The 16,610-nt window shown below is 41.8% G+C and overlaps 1 protein-coding gene across 22 annotated transcripts in view; it reads right to left on the bottom strand.

Moving 5' to 3' along the window:
- Nucleotides 1-16,610, bottom strand: part of LOC141054300 (protein unc-80 homolog) — a 305,587-nt gene that overhangs the window by 118,825 nt on the left and 170,152 nt on the right. For all 22 annotated transcript variants that reach the window (XR_012221396.1, XR_012221397.1, XM_073551595.1 and 19 more), the window contains 4 exons: nt 4,698-4,901; nt 3,809-3,906; nt 1,847-2,047; nt 58-165 (listed from right to left, as the gene is read on the bottom strand). Coding sequence is in view for 20 of the 22 variants with exons in the window: in XM_073551595.1 (XP_073407696.1) it covers nt 58-165; nt 1,847-2,047; nt 3,809-3,906; nt 4,698-4,901 (611 nt within the window). In the remaining 2 variants the exon portion in view is untranslated. The remainder of the gene's footprint in view (nt 1-57; nt 166-1,846; nt 2,048-3,808; nt 3,907-4,697; nt 4,902-16,610) is intronic.

Raw genomic sequence — 16,610 nt, 5'->3', positions numbered from 1 at the left:
TGATTCCTCTTGTTCAGTTTATAACAACTGTATGGTCAATGCAAGAATACAATATACCTGATGCCTTATATACTTCAGCATCCCACTGTCCTTCTTCCCCTCCAAGTTTGCTTCCGTCACCCTCTTCTTCAGAGATGGTGTTCGAAGGCAGGATTTATCAGAGCACTAAGTAAGCAGATAACACAGATGCTTGTTTACATTGATGAATTATATTTATCTCCTTTCAGACCTGTAAAATGCTCTCTATATTGTTAGTTACCATCCTGTCCATCAATGGCTGAAAAGTCTGTTTGAAAACGATTTGGTCATATTTACTGCAGCTTCTGCTGACAACCACTGTAAATCTCTGCTCCCTATTCCCCTGGATGCATTCATATGATAAACTTTGATGGTACAGTGAACTATGATTAAATCTACATATAGAGGAGATTGTATTAGAAAAAGTAGTAGTATAGCTTTAATGCCTCATTCAGTCATTGATTCTTCATGTATATAAAAGCACAGATCTCTGTTGATAAGTATTTTGGATCCGAGTTTCACCAGTGTTTGATCAGTGTGCAAACCACTTGATCGGCAAAAATGCATGAACATGTACCTAAATAGCCTCATAGACTATAGTAGATTCACAGAACATAGATAGAATGCGTACATGACTCACAGACATCTGAATGAGGCCTAAGAGTTGCAGAGATTACATAGAGTACCTGTCACTTGCTTAAAAAAATGACAATAACTACCTTATAAAATCATCATTCTGCTACTTCCATTGCATGTGAAATCTCTGTTTGCAGACCAACTGGGTGATTGTGCAGAGTCTTCTCTGGGGGTGTGCATTTTCACCCCTTCCTCCCACATGCTACCAATCACAGATCAACAGCTGATCAAGCCACTATACACATTGCTGAGCTGTGATTTGCAGCATGTGTGAGTGAGGGGTGAAAGCACATGCCCCCAAACAAGATTGTTTAAACACACAGTTGGACTGAAAGCTGAGATTTGACATACTGCAAGTGGAAAGCAACAAATGTGAATATCTCTACAATGGATATTCATGTTTTAGGGGTTAAGTGGTCAATCTCTCTAAAGTGAAATATAGGTCATTACATATACAAGTCTCCTGATGAGTTGTTTATGGTTTGGATAATGAAACGCAGAGGCAAGTGGCTTATGACAGTGGTGGTGCTGGGTGCAGCTCACCCTGTATGTAGAGATGTGAGGTATATGTTTTTTGTCTATTTGCCACCCTCTGATTAACCATCAGGGTGTGAATAGATAGTACCCTATTTGTATTATATTTGTATGAGATTATCTTAATAAAGAGGAGAGGTGAAGAAGCATGATCACGCTAATTCCAATGCAGGAAAGAGGATTGGTCCAAAGAGTGCCAAGGTTCTGGCTGGTGCAGCACAGCAGTAATGAACCAAGAGAGGACGGAAGAGACGGCACATCCAAAGGTAGGTAAAAGTCAATAATTCTTTAATCTTGTATCCATTAAAACGACACACAAGGGATTTGAAACCGATGCGTTTCTGGCTAGTCATTCACCCTCAGTTATGAAGGTCTTATTTAAACCACAATGACCCAATCAGCAAACACATGAGGCAAATGCAATTAACAGGAAAAACACAAGACAGGAGAACCACATGACTGAGAACACACCTGAACAGCAATAAGGAGCTTAGATTATGTATGCAACATACCAAAGTAAGAATGGAAAACTTCCTTAACCTCACTTTACATGTTCTATTTTCATTACTTATTACCACGTTAATTTATATTATAAACCAACTATTGTACTCTTATTCTAACAAACAATTTAATAAAGGCTTCAGTAGTATAAACAAACCTCTTTCACTTTTTTGCCTCTAAGACCGGTGCCAATGCCCAAGTTGTCCTCCTTGAGTGAATCGACAGTGTCTCCATACAGCAGTTTAATGGCTCTTACCAACCGAGCACACGATCGGCTGTGGTGTAGATAGCAGTGTGGGTGGCAGTAATCCACATGGGTGCATATAAAGCTTTGTTGGTTGCATAGTAGGATCATAACCTGGTAATATTAAATAATATGGAAATGAATACTGATTTTCTCAAATATCTTCTGCACATTACCTTTCTCATTTCTCTTTGCACAATTTCACCAATATCTAATTCTCTATCCAGAATTGTAAGTGTACCAAGAGCAGTAATCTCAGCGACTGCAAGGCTCACAGCTTGAACGGAACAGTAGATGGGTCAAGAACATTTTTTTTGTGGGGAAGAAACACAATTTAAGTTTTTTTTCTTTCCTTCTATGTTATGTGTAAAGAACAATTGAGGGGATGGAGCCTGCAAGAGACTAGACAACTTGAAAATTCCAACATGGTATGATTTACTTTACACATAAGGCACTAAGGCCTGTTTCACACTTGCTTTTTTTTGCAGCGCGTTTTTCCCGCAAAAAAACGCATTGAAAAACGCATACAAAAGCATACAACTGCTGCGTTTTTTTCAAGCATTTTTATGAGCATGCATGAAAAAAACGCAGCGTTTTTATGCGTTTGTATGCGTTTTTAGTGCGTTTTTACCGCGTTTGCGTTTTTTTCCAACATTAGGTGGCCCCTCACACTAACCCAAACCATGACTTTACTAACCCTAACCCTGACCATAACCCTAAACCCTAACCCTAACCCTGACCCTAACCCTAACCCTTAACCAAACCATACTTAACCCTAACCCTGACCCTAACCCTTAACCAAACCATACTTAACCCTAACCCTGACCCTAACCCTGACCCTAACCCTAACCCTAACCCTGACCCTAACCCTAACCCTAACCCTAACCCTGACCCTAACCCTGACCCTAACCCTGACCCTAACCCTTAACCAAACCATACTTAACCTTAACCCTAACCCTAACCCTGACCCTAACCCTAACCCTAACCCTAACCCTGACCCTAACCCTTAACCAAACCATACTTAACCCTAACCCTGACCCTAACCCTGACCCTAACCCTAACCCTAACCCTGACCCTAACCCTTAACCAAACCATACTTAACAATAACCCTGACCCTAACCCTAACCCTAACCCTGACCCTAACCCTTAACCAAACCATACTAAACCCTAACCCTGACCCTAACCCTAACCCTAACCCTGACCCTAACCCTTAACCAAACCATACTTAACCCTAACCCTGACCCTAACCCTAACCCTAACCCTAACCCTGACCCTAACCCTTAACCAAACCATACTTAACCCTAACCCTGACCCTAACCCTGACCCTAACCCTAACCCTAACCCTGACCCTGACCCTAACCCTTAACCAAACCATACTTAACCCTAACCCTGACCCTAACCTTAACCCTAACCCTGACCCTAACCCTAACCCTAAACCCCCTTAACTAACCCTAACTTTACCCAAACCCCTAAATTCCATTGTCTAAACTAATGGTAAAAAAAAAACGCATGTGCAAAAAAACGCATACATAAGCATGCCAATGCGCACATATGCTCACCATAGACTTATAATGGGTGTCTTGCTGTAAAAAAACACATTGCGCGCGCATGCATTTTTTTGAGGCAAATCGGACGCACAAAAAATGCAACAAGTTGCATTTTGTGCTCCCGAGCGCATACCGCAAAAAAACGCATGCGCGGTAAAACGCGTACAAACGCATGTGTATGCGCACATAAGCGCATCCCATGCAAAGTATAGGAAAAAAAATGCATGCGCTATTTAGCGCTAAATTACCGCGAAAAAAAATGCAAATGTGAAACCAGCCTTAATGAAGTCTTTTTCTGAAACCCATGAATACATGTTACACTACTTACATGCAACCAAGACATATTACGGTGGTAGCTCTCTTCTGCGCCAATGTTGCTTCCATCAGGCTCAATACTAGGCTCACTAGCGCTCCATGGGCTCCCTTCTTCTCAAAAACAAACATTAAACAAGCCATAAGCCATTACACAACCCAACATTTAAAAAGTCTTCATTGTTAACCTAAAGGCTCAGCCATGCACAGATGGTTTCACGACAGAGCGACACAACACATTAACCCAACTCCCACCCCCTACCGATCACTAGCTGGGAGTGGCAAAGACAAGCACATCTATTGGCACATGTCCCCTTTATTCAGGGGGATGGGACAAAAATGGAGAACGAATTCCCTGCATCTCAAAGATGCTGCAAACCATACAATTGATCTGCAAAAAGCTATGCTGAAGATTTGATCTAAAAAGCTGCAGAATTCGGAGAAAATCATCTAGAATTATATATACCTGTGTTTAGATACGACAGTGTATTATTTTGGTGTAGAAGCTGTCTCCATTAAGTTGTGCTGGCAATGGTGTGCTGTATGGATGCTTCTAAAAGTCTTAAATATTAATATGTTCTTACAAAAGCAGCAGAATATCTGTTGTTAAACAAGGTGCCTCCTAGCCACTAGCGGGGTCCACAGTCTGAATATTTAGAAGTGATGCTAACAATTGCAAATGTAGGGCTGTGTGTTCATCTATGGTCTGAGATCATTTTTCATTTTCTTCAATTATTACAAAAACAAAATATTATGATCATAATGTTTGTTCTCCCTCAAATCTATCTAATCAACAATTAGTGACGATGGGTGCGAAAACTTGCTTTGTCTTGACTGGATCTTAGCAGAGGTATTTATCTCCCCTCCGAACCATGACTCCCCTTCAAATGTCTTCTCTGAGTTACCTATGTCAGTAACAGTGTCCCTGCTTTGTGACAGCTGGATGTCATCATTCTCGGACCCTGAGTCCTGCCGTGTTAGTTTGGTGCTCTTTAGGCTGCCGGCCCGGCGAATGCTGGACAGGGAGCCCCCCTTCTTCACCCGGAAACTGCGTGTTCCTTTAATCTGGAGCAGGCGGGAGCCTCCTATCCTGATCTTCCTGCTGGGAACTGCATTGAAAGAACACAAGAGGAATTTTTTCCCTCTTCTCTGATTATTTTAATACATCTTTTTAGATTTTTTATTTTTTTGCAAACATCTATACTGTAATCTATCTTTATTCAAATGTTTGGAAAAATGAAATAATATGCAAAGAAATAATAAGCACAATGTCTTTGGAAGAAAAAAAATGATAACCAAACAGACTATGAAGTACAGACATGTTATAAGGTAAATTGTAGAACTGCGTGATACAATGTAGTATATAGTGTATGTGATTTATCCATTAACAGAGCTTTTTTTTAGTGTTATTGAGCAGTATTATTACTCTAAGCACTGATAGTGCTGATATATTGCTTTGAATCTTCCAGGTTTTAAGGGAACCTTTTAAAGTTATTTTCAGCTCCTTTTGCACTAGAATTATGGTTACATCACCCCGGATTAACTCTAATGGACTCTAATGTTGAACTAGCTTTAAAGAAAAAAAAATAGGTTTATTATATCCCCAAATTAAAATGCTTGATACCAGTGTAAACCGAGGCATTGGGAATATTTTGTTAAAATATAGTGGTTCATATTGTTTATATTTTAAGCCCTATACAGTTACAATCAAAATTACTCAACCTCCATTGTAAATTAAGTTTATTAGCAACATTTCCAAACTTTCTACTGTTGGAAATAAACCAATAAAACAAGAACAAGTTAACTACATTAGAACAACTAATATAACAAATGGTTTCCCAAATTTAAGACAAATGAATACTTTTAGTGACAAGTGCAGGCTCTTAAATATTCAAGCCATGAAAATCATGGTGCTTGGTAGGAAAGCTTTGGCTGTTATGACATGCTGCAGACATGATACATACCAAGACACCAGCATCTGGTAGTGTTTCAGAGGAATCTTAGTTGATTTGTCATTAGCAATGGCATCCAGTTCACTTGGGCTTGTGTGCTGCAACCGCCTTCTTCATATCTCATCAAAGATTTTCTATGGAGTTCAAGTGAGGTGACTGAGACAACCACTCCAGAATCTTTCAGAACTTCTGAAATGAAGCCTCACTGGGTTTTCAGGCATGCTTGGGATCAATGTCCTGAAGGAAGGTCCAATAGCGCACAAGTGTTAGGTTCCTCTCCAAAGGTTTAACTTTTTTTAGGCTTTCCCAATACTGAATCCATCTTTCACATCACATACTACACGTATACAGTGCCAGAAGAATAATAATGGCCCCAAAGCGTCATGGAGCCACCGCCATGCAACATTGTAGGCAGAGTGTTCTTTTCTGCAAATACTTGATTTTTCTTTGACAAGACCTACACACACATATTAGTGAACTGAAGGCAATGCTCATGAGGAATGGGCTAAGATTTCTCATCAGTAATTCTCTCCGAAGATGGTGTCTAGCTATGCATCAGGCCTGTAGTTGCTCATAACAGCCAAATGGTGCTCTACTACTAAATATGCTTGAAGGGACCATGAAGGTGGTGAAAAATTGTGAGATAGCAACAGTCAATAACAGTGGCATTTTGTGTTGTAGGTGGGAAAGCCACTTGTTATATTACAATCTACTTGTTTTAAGATGCCTACTACATTATTCTTCTATGATTATTTTATTCCAAACAGCAGGAAATTTTAAAATTCAGCTAGTAAGTCTAGTTTGCAATGGATGATGAAAAATTTTGATTTATACTATATGCTCTTTTCAAAGTGGCTGACATGGGGCAGTGTGTAAAAAGCAGAAGTCCAGCTTAAGGTTTTAAATTCAATATAATGGTTGCTTCACTACTAAAATTCAAGGAGGGCCTGGATGCCTTTCTTGAAAAATATAATATTATAGGTTGTGGGAACTGAGTTTTGTGGCATTGATCCAGGGTACTAGTCCGATTGCCATATGTGGATTTGTGAAGGAATTTTTCCCCTAATATGAAGCAATTAGCATCTATCCCATGGTTTTTTTTAACCTTACTCTGAATCAACATGTTAGACTACAGGTTGAACTCAATGGACTTAGGTCTATCTTCAACTTTAAAATCTATGAAACTATAGTTCCGGAAAGTTACCTTCCTCCACAAAGGAACAAAACATTAACAAAAATGGATAGAACTTATCGTCACACTATTCTTTTCTACCAGAATTGTTGTAAAGAGATCATCAAACTGATGATGAACAATAGATGTCGATGTATAAAGCATCATGTTTCACTATCAGGCCAAATTTTAGGTATCAAAGGTTGGCATGAGTGTGTCCTGAAATAATGGCTCTGGAAATTAAGAAATAATTACCCCACCAATGTATGTTACGGGCCATTGAGAGAAAGGTAACATGCCAACTTGAAGTGGACCTTAACTTTAATGATATAAGTGTGAACATATTATTTTGCAATATAGTTTAAATGTTTTATATCTAGATTCACACAAAGGTTTCTGTATAAATATGCTAAAGTTTGTTTATGTATATATGGTATTTATAATCTTTAAATTTATATGTGTCTAAGTACCAATGCTACCTTTTATTTGTTCCATAATTTCCTGATGCTAACTGGTAATTGATCTTACATGGGCACAAACGGTTTATTATATATTTCTGTAGGTCTGCATCAGATAAAGCATTTGAATTGGTTCTCCTTCTTTATAAATAATACACCAACATGTACAGTATATCACATTGCTGCTTATACCATCACTATCCTTCCACCAAACTCACATGTATTATTATACAAGAATGATCAGTTTGTAGAAAGAAAGCTGGAGGTAGGAGACCATCATTGCTTGGTTGACTGTTTTATGTATTAGTTTTATTAATTGTAATTTGTTTGATCATCATGATTAAAGAGCATCTGTCAACAAATTGCTATTTGGTGTGTTTAAGGCCACTCATTTTACCTGTTGCACTATCCTTCATATAACAGACACTGTAAACCTCCTTAATTTCATCCATTTTTCTAACATGGCATCATATGAATATTTATTAGTCCTTCAACCCATTAATAACATAGTATATGTATCATAGACATCATACTGTGAACAGATTCCACTAAAATAGACATATATATACAGTATATATACATACACCATATATACTTGTGTATAAGCCGAGATTTTTAGCATTTTTTTTATGCTGAAAACGCCCCCTCGGCTTATACACGAGTCATTGTCCAGAAAGCCTGTGAGGGAAATGTGGGAGCGGCAGAGCAGCGGCAGGAGCTGGCAGCTGTGGCACAGTGACAGCTGCAGCCGCCGGTTTCAAGAAGACATCGTACTCGCCCTTAGAGCCGTCGCTGCATCTCTGTCTCGAAGCTGGCAGCTCTTCCCCTGTGCTGAGCTGGCTCACCCCCGTCCCATCTCTGTATGCAGGGCTGACCCTTCCCCAGTCCTACTCACTCTCCTTGCGCCATTGCTGCATCTCCATTGTCCCGGCGCCGCAGCTCTCCTGTGCTGAGCGGTCATGTGGTACCGCTCATTAAGGTAATGAATATGCATGCGTCTACACTCCCATAGGCGTGGAGTGCATATTCATTACCTTACTGAACGCTACCACATGACCGCTCAGCATAGGAGAGCTGCGGCGCCGGGACAATGGAGATGCAGCAATGGCACAAGGAGAGTGAGTAGGACTGGGGGAGAGTGAACCCTGCCTACAACGATGAGACGGGGGTGAGCCATGCATGCAATGATGGGATGGGGGTGAGCCATGCATACAAGGATGGGAGGGGGGGTGAGCCATGCATACAACATGGAGAGCCACACATACCAGGACAGAATGGGGGAGCCACATACCAGGACAGGACGGGGGAGCCACACATAGCAGGACAGTGATGAGGGGACAATGCATACCCAGCTTATACTCGAGGCAATAAGCTTACCCAGTTTTCCGTGGCAAAATTAGGTGCGTCGACTTATACTTGGGTCGTCTTATACTGGAGTATATACAGTAACTCATGTCTAAGGCAAAAGCATTTTATTCTAGATCAGTCAAAGCTAACAGGCAAATTCTTGTCAACTGGAAGATGTAAGAGGGGACATTCGTAGACCTCAGTATCTTCCTGCTGGCTTGGACACAGGTTAAGATTGGTAATAACTATCATTTGCTAGTAAATTGCAAATCAAAAAGGAATGCAGGAGTCTTGACTAGCCTATTTGGTGGGGGTCTCTTGCACCTTCTCATAGCTGGCACAGTGCAAGATAGAGGAAAGGAGTAGCATAACGAAGTTTAAAGAACATATGGCTGGAGCAAGTACCATAATCAATAAATTGGATTGCTATTAATATTATATTATTATATTATTTCCCTTGTCATATCTGTAAACTCGTAAAGAGCTGGATATTGACTTAAAGGACCACTTAATATGGTGGTTTCCGAAAGGAGCCACACCTTGGCTGGGTCCTTCCCTGGAGGAAGATCTGGCTAGTTCCGTGTTTGAGACTCTTAAATGAGGCTCTACGGACTTTATTTGCATATTAATATTATAGGGGCATTTTGTTACAGAAGTTCAAAAAAATAAATAAAACTGGCTCACTCTTTAGTTGATATAAAATAGAAGACACTGCACAGTTTCAGTTTATAAGTGTAAAGCGAGAACCTGTTAATCATTCTATCCCTTTTTTTTTGTATAAAATTAATTGAAGAGTGAAAAAGGGTTTTTTTTATCTCTCTCTTTAAATAGTATGCTAAAAATCCTTTATACATTACTTGTACCAGACTCTGATCACCCAATAGTTCACCTAACTCAAGCTCCAAAAAAAGATTTTATACGAGAGATGTGCAAATAAATTTTGAGTGGATTTGAATTTGACTTGAATTTTAAAAAAATCTGTATTGGTCAAAATGCTGATATTTTTGCAATTTGTTTCCAGGTAAAAATAATGATCTCATGCCGCTTGCGCAGGAATCTTCGGTCATTTCAAGCAGTGCCGGGGCTCAATGGCGGATCTTAATAGGGGCGGATGGGGCGGTCGCCCCGGGCCCAAGGTTTTTTGGGGGCCCAGGGCAGTGGCGTATCAAGGGGGGGCAGGCAGCAGGGGGGCGCAGTCGAGACGCCCGGCCGCCTAATGCAGCGGTCCGCAGTATGCCAGACAGTATCTCCCTCCCCCCCCCGGCGGCTGCGTTCTGCCGCTACCAGTCCTGGGAGTCGGCGGTTCTCTGTGTCGGCTGTCAAGCTGACAGCCGACGCAGAGAAGGAGGCCGCGCCGACTCCCAGGCAGCAATTGTACTTGGCGTCTATAGACGCCAGTACAATTGAAGCTATGACCGCCGGGTCAGAGCGACGTCAGCAGCGTGATCAGGTCATGTGATCACGCTGCTGACGTCACTCCCAGCGCCCAGAGCGAATGCTGGTGGTAAGTGTGCTCCTCTGTGGAGCTGAAGAACCACCGAAGATGGGGATGGGGGTTAATGAGCGGAGATGGGGGTTAATGAGTGGAGAGGGGGGTTAATGTGGGGGTGGGGGTTAATGAGTGGAGATGGGGGTTAATGAGTGGAGATGGGGGTTAATGAGTGGAGAGGGGGGTTAATGTGGGGGTGGGGGTTAATGAGTGGAGATGGGGGTTAATGAGTGGAGGGGGGTTAATGAGTGGAGAGGGGGGTTAATGAGTGGAGATGGGGGTTAATGAGTGGAGATGGGGATTAATGTGCGGGGGTTAATGAGTGGAGATGGGATTAATGTGGGGATGGGGGTTAATGAGTGGGGGGGTTAATGAGTGGAGATGGGGGTTAATGTGTGGGGGTTAATGAGTGGAGATGGGGGTTAATGAGTGGAGATGGGATTAATGTGGGGATGGGGGTTAATGAGTGGGGGGGTTAATGAGCGGAGATGGGGTTAATGAGTGGAGAGGGGGGTTAATGTGGGGGTGGGGGTTAATGAGTGGAGATGGGGGTTAATGAGTGGAGATGGGGGTTAATGAGTGGAGATGGGGATTAATGTGCGGGGGTTAATGAGTGGAGATGGGGATTAATGTGCGGGGGTTAATGAGTGGAGATGGGATTAATGTGGGGATGGGGGTTAATGAGTGGAGATGGGGGTTAATGAGTGGAGATGGGGGTTAATGAGTGGAGATGGGATTAATGTGGGGGGTTAATGTGGGGATTGGGGTTAATGAGTGGAGATGGGGGTTAATGAGTGGAGATGGGGGTTAATGAGTGGAGATGGGGGATTAATGAGTGGAGATGGGGGTTAATGTGTGGAGGGGTTAATGAGTGGGGATGGGGGTTAATGTGTGGGGGGGATTTGGAGTGGGGGTACATAATGTGTGGGGGGATTTGGAGTGGGGGTACATAATGTGTGGGGGGATTTGGAGTGGGGGTACATAATGTGTGGGGGGATTTGGAGTGGGGGTACATAATGTGTGGGGGGATTTGGAGTGGGGGTACATAATGTGTGGGGGGATTTGGGAGTAGGGACGAGGGGTTATTGAGTGGGGATGGGGGGTACTTAATGTGTGTGGGGGATTGGGGATGGGGGGATTTGGAGTGGGGATGGTATTTAATGTATGTGGGGAGATTTGAGGACACAAAATGAAGAGTATGTATGAGGGCATGTATGAGGAAACAGTATGGGGGATGGGTGCAGACAGTAAGGGGTGCGAATGGGTGAATGCATGTGGACACAGTATGGGGAGTCGGGGATATGTGTGAGCATACAGTATAGAGAGTGAGGGGGTAAATATATGAGGAGACAGTATGAGGAGGGAGGGGAATAGTGTGAGGAGACAGTATATTGCAGATATTTGTATTTAGGGGCATTATAATGACACTTCTATCTTTAAGGGGATCGTGTGGAGATTTGCTGCAGAAGACCGGAGAAGATGGAAGTCTGCAGAGACGAGATGTGGATGAGCAAACTCATCATGGGGTCTGGACAAGAAGAAGAAAAGGAGAACGACTCCAGAGATGACGTCATCTATAAGGTACCTGGATGTAAATATTATTTGTGATATTGACTAATTCTCATGTTTTTTATTTATGTCAGGAGCATTACAGGGGTTGTCCAGGTCTGTGCTGAGTCTGCAGACATTCTATGTGACTGCAGACTTCTGGTGGTAATTTACATACATGCGGTCACATGCTGACTAGACATGTGTGGCCTCACTCAATGAAAGTGAACGGAGCGAGGCCGGGCACGTCTAGTTGGAATGTGGCCAGAAGTATACAAATCACATACTTGTGTTGACATGACTGTATATCGGCAAGGGAGAATCCTAAATGTGTGCAGTGCATTCGTTGTGAGAATTCAGAAGCTGCAATGTCAGGATTCAGCTCTGCAGGTTCCAGTACTCATCACATGGACACCTCACTCATATGCGATTTTCATAGTTATGGTCCTGTGACAATGAGCTTCTCTTCCTGCTTTTAGTTTTTTACTGAACATTGAGAGCATTAGGGAGAGCAGCTCGTGGGTACATGACTAACTGTGCAAGTCGCATATGTACTTGGGGGGGCGGGGGGCACCGAACCAAATTCTTGCCCCGGGTGCCAGAAAGCCTAGATACGCCTCTGGCCCAGGGGCAGGGGCCCAGGGGCAGGGGCGGGCTGGGCCGGGTGGCAGAGGCAAATGCCCCCCGGACCGCTCCCCCAGCACCTGTACAGGGACGGCCGTGGAAATGGAAAGGGGGGATAAGGGGCTGCAAATGATGAAGCGGCACTGCAGATGAAGTGAGTGGGTGATAGGGGACTGCAATGGATGAAGTAAGGGGACTTCAAATTAAAGTGGGGACATTAAAGTGGATCCCCTATGGCCAGGATCACGTGGGCGATTTTGTGTGTATTGGCCGTAGGCCTACAGCTTATGTGCAACGTCTTTTTAGGCCATGTCCACACGTGGTGGAATGGTGGCGGGTTTTCCGTATGGACCCGCAGCAAACCAAGTGCTGCGGTCCGTACGGCTGTCAATTCCCGCACGGGGACCGCAGCGCTCAGGTGGGAAGGGGGGTACAGGGGCCCAGGTTTTATGAACAGCCCCGGGCCCATAGTCCACTTAATCCGCCACTGCCGGGGCTTCTGGCATTGGAGCCGGTAGGGTTCTTTTCATGCATACAGTAAGGTCAAGGGGCATATTGTGGCATCATGATGCTGTGATCTGCTGTGTGTTTGCGCCGGAACATCCTTATGCAAACAGAGGGAGATCAGAAGATGCAGTGAGGACCGGACAGGTGGCAGTGATTTGAGGACGGACAGAGAGGTGAGCAGTGAGTATAAGATCTGAAGAGACTCTGGAGCATAATAAGGTATATTAAATTAGCAGAGAATAACTTGTCCATGAATCACATTTTCCAGGAAAATCTGCAGGATCAGGCGAAATTCTAATTTTGACTGATCTGCTCATCTCTGATACTGAAAAAGTTTGGCCAACTCTGCTCTAGACGCTAACCGGTGATTGGCCATTCATGTGACGTCAAATCAGCAGTGAACTTAACAGGCCATTGTCCTATAACCACACCCAATAGACTCATTCATACCTAAATAAAATGTCCTGAAATTGGAATAATTAAATATAAGACGTACTGGCAGATGCTCTTTAAAGAATATGAGATTTACAAAACCTACTATATGAAAAACTGCATACATCCACAAAGACAAACACACCGTTTCTGTTGATTGTTGTGATTAGGACATTAAATTCCTAATATCTTTTTGTCAACATATATAGATGTTTTGTGTATTGTATATTTATATACATTATTATAATGTATTAGCATGTATGGAACAAGAAAACCAGTTACATTGATGGAAGGAGTTTGATGAAAGGACAGGTACTAATGCTGTATAAACTTTACCTGTAATTGTCAGCTGTTCAGTAAACATTCTGGACCTTGTTTTTACAAAAATGATGTAAGGTTCAAAAACAATTTACAGAATCAGCCTCTATCACAAGTACTGCAATAAGATATACAAACATTTAAATAATATATATATAAAAAAAACAAGGTCTGTTAAAGACAGCACCACGCAATAAAAAAAAAAAAAAAAAAAAGACACCAGTCACCTGAAATAACAAAAACTGGCACAAAACAAATTTTTATGTACTGGACGTACTCTGACCTCCGCTCACATCTCATTTATTAGCAATTGATGATAAACACAGATTGTTTAGAATGGTTGACAAAACAAAAACTTTAGACAGTTCACTTTATATACATTGTATTTGGAGGCCAGAGAGGTAGGCAATGATGTTAGCCAATTTGACAAGCAATGGAATCTGTGAGAAGCTGTATTTTCTCCATAACAAAAATCTTTACATCACTTAAATACACAGTAAAGGTCATGTGTACAACGGCAGCACAATGATATATAGCTAAACACTAATATCAGAGTGTATATTATCACCTTTATAGCACCAATAATTGCACATTATCATCATACACTGTCCCCATTGGGGCACACAATCTGAATTCCCTCAGTATGACCACCCAACATACAATCAATGATAGACTTATTGCCAGGACTTGTATTAAAGGGAATTTGTCACCAGGTTTTTGCCACCTAATCTGTGAGCAGCAAAATGTAAAGACAGGGACCTTGATTCCAGCGATGTGTCACTTACTGGGTTGCTTAGTGTAGTTTTGATAAAATCACTGCTTTATCAGCAAGAGATTATCACTAGAGAACTAGTAAACCTGCTATCAGGTAGTCAAGCATATTAATGACTTCTGTATAACTCCATCCCCACCACTGATTGCCAGTTTTTTGCCTATGCACAGTGTACACAGAAAGCAGCCAATCAGTGGTGTGGGCGGGGATATACAGAGCTCAGTGTTCTGATAAATGCGAGATCTGTAGTAGAGAAAATAGTCATTTTATCAAAATGACAGCAAGCAGCTCAGCAAGTGATACATTGCTGGAATCAGGGTCTCTCAGATGGGCAAAACCTAGGATAAAAAAAAAACAAAACAAAATGAGTGAATACCCTGCAGGGAGTAAATAAATGTGTAAATATTAATACAGGAAAGATGTATATCTTTGTACCGTGTTTGGGAGTACAAATTTATGACGAACTTTGACACTCTCAGTGCTGGAATGAATGTGTCGCATGGATTTATGTCTTTTTACATCAATTAAGGAATTTCCTTTTAAAACTAGACCCCAATCAGAGGACCTTAAAACATCCTGTTTTATGGTCACAATGTGAACGCGCGTATTCACATTCCACTTATATGTGTTCCAGCTCATTTCTTTGGTTTTGCTCTCAGATCAGGTAGGGAAAACCTGATGACAGATTCCTGACTGCTGCGGTCGATTGTATGGCTGAATAACCAACTGAAACTCGAAAGAAAAAAATAAAACCCTTTAAGATCAAATCAAATTACTACTCTAACCAAAACACTCTGTTGGCTTCTATAAGAAGAGTTCATTATCTTCAGTCCATTTCCGCATCTTCATAACCTATAATTACCCCTTATATAATGATTTATCTACTCTCCAACATAATTTAGTTATTCCACTATTTAAGAGAATTAAGCATAGTTTCCGGAAGACTGTTTTACCATCAATAATAGAAAAATCTGTTCATTAAAGTATCTTTCAGTGATGGAACTGCAATGGTTTTACTTTTCAAATTGAGTATCATACCCAGGTGGTCCATGAAAAATGGTACCTTAATTTTTGCTGAAACAAAGAATAAATATACTTGTTTTCAGGTAAAGGGTTTCTGCCAAGTTTATGCTATCTTCTGAATATTTCTTATTATTAAGGGTAACTGACTAATCCCTGGCCAATCATGGCACTCAGCCTGCGGAGCCTTGTAGTTGGAAATGGCAGGAGTGCCAAGGGTTGAACACCGGTGATCAATTAGTTATACCCCATCTTAGAAAAAGGGATACATTTTCACATCTATTTTCGCTAGCTTCTCATAATCTTCTTCTAGATGTCTGCAATAACGACGGGTGAGCAAACACATTGTCCCTGATTAATCACCTATTTCTCCAGTTTTCTGTATTTCCTCCTTTTTTTTAGTGGCTTTTATATTTGCACCTTATTCTTTGTAAACATTTTGTACCACTTATTAAGTTGTCTTTCTTTTAAAAGGGTTTGGCCAAGACTATTTTTTTTTAACTATGAGCCAAAAAACTAACAGGCAGGTAGGTGCTACCTATATGCCGGTTTTGCCCGGTGCTGATCGCTGCCAGCACAGAACAGTCACAGACCACTCCTGTTGTCAATTCAGCGGCTTTGCTGAAATTACGCTGACAAAACAGTAGCGTTTCTTCCAATCTACCCTGTTGACAGGGTATGACTGCCGACGTCATACTGGTTTACACCTGGCTCCTTGCTGCCTAACTTTGGGGAGCTGGCTTTCAATTAGCATGACGTCTGCAGTCATGCCTGTCGACAGAGCAGCCAGAAGGGAAAATAGCTGCTCTGTTGATGTTGAGCAGGCGAATCCACAGGTTAATAACCCTTGAGCCTGTGCCAGGTAGAACAGAAAGGTAGCTTTCAAGCCGTCAGTGAAAAAAAAAAAAGTCATGGAATGGATAAACCCTTTAAATCTTTTTTTATTTTGTCCAAACATTTTAGACCAATTCATGAAATGCAATTTTAACCTAATGTTGCATTTTTTGGGGCACATCTCACTCCAGCCCCTGCCTTGAGTAAGGTTTGTGGAGGAGTTTACAGTTCATTAATACAGCAAAAAAGGGGCAGTAGTATTGCCCTTTTGGGATGCATTTTTGGAAGATTTTTAGTCCTCTTTTTGGGGCTTTGCGAGTTTTCAATTTGGCACATTTTGTCAACT

Source organism: Dendrobates tinctorius, unplaced genomic scaffold, assembly GCF_039654945.1.
Source record: "Dendrobates tinctorius isolate UK_male_01 unplaced genomic scaffold, ASM3965494v1 ptg000177l, whole genome shotgun sequence".
NCBI lineage: Eukaryota > Metazoa > Chordata > Amphibia > Anura > Dendrobatidae > Dendrobates > Dendrobates tinctorius.
Note: the sequence above shows the minus strand (reverse complement) of the source record. Positions and strands in the feature narration are given on the sequence as shown.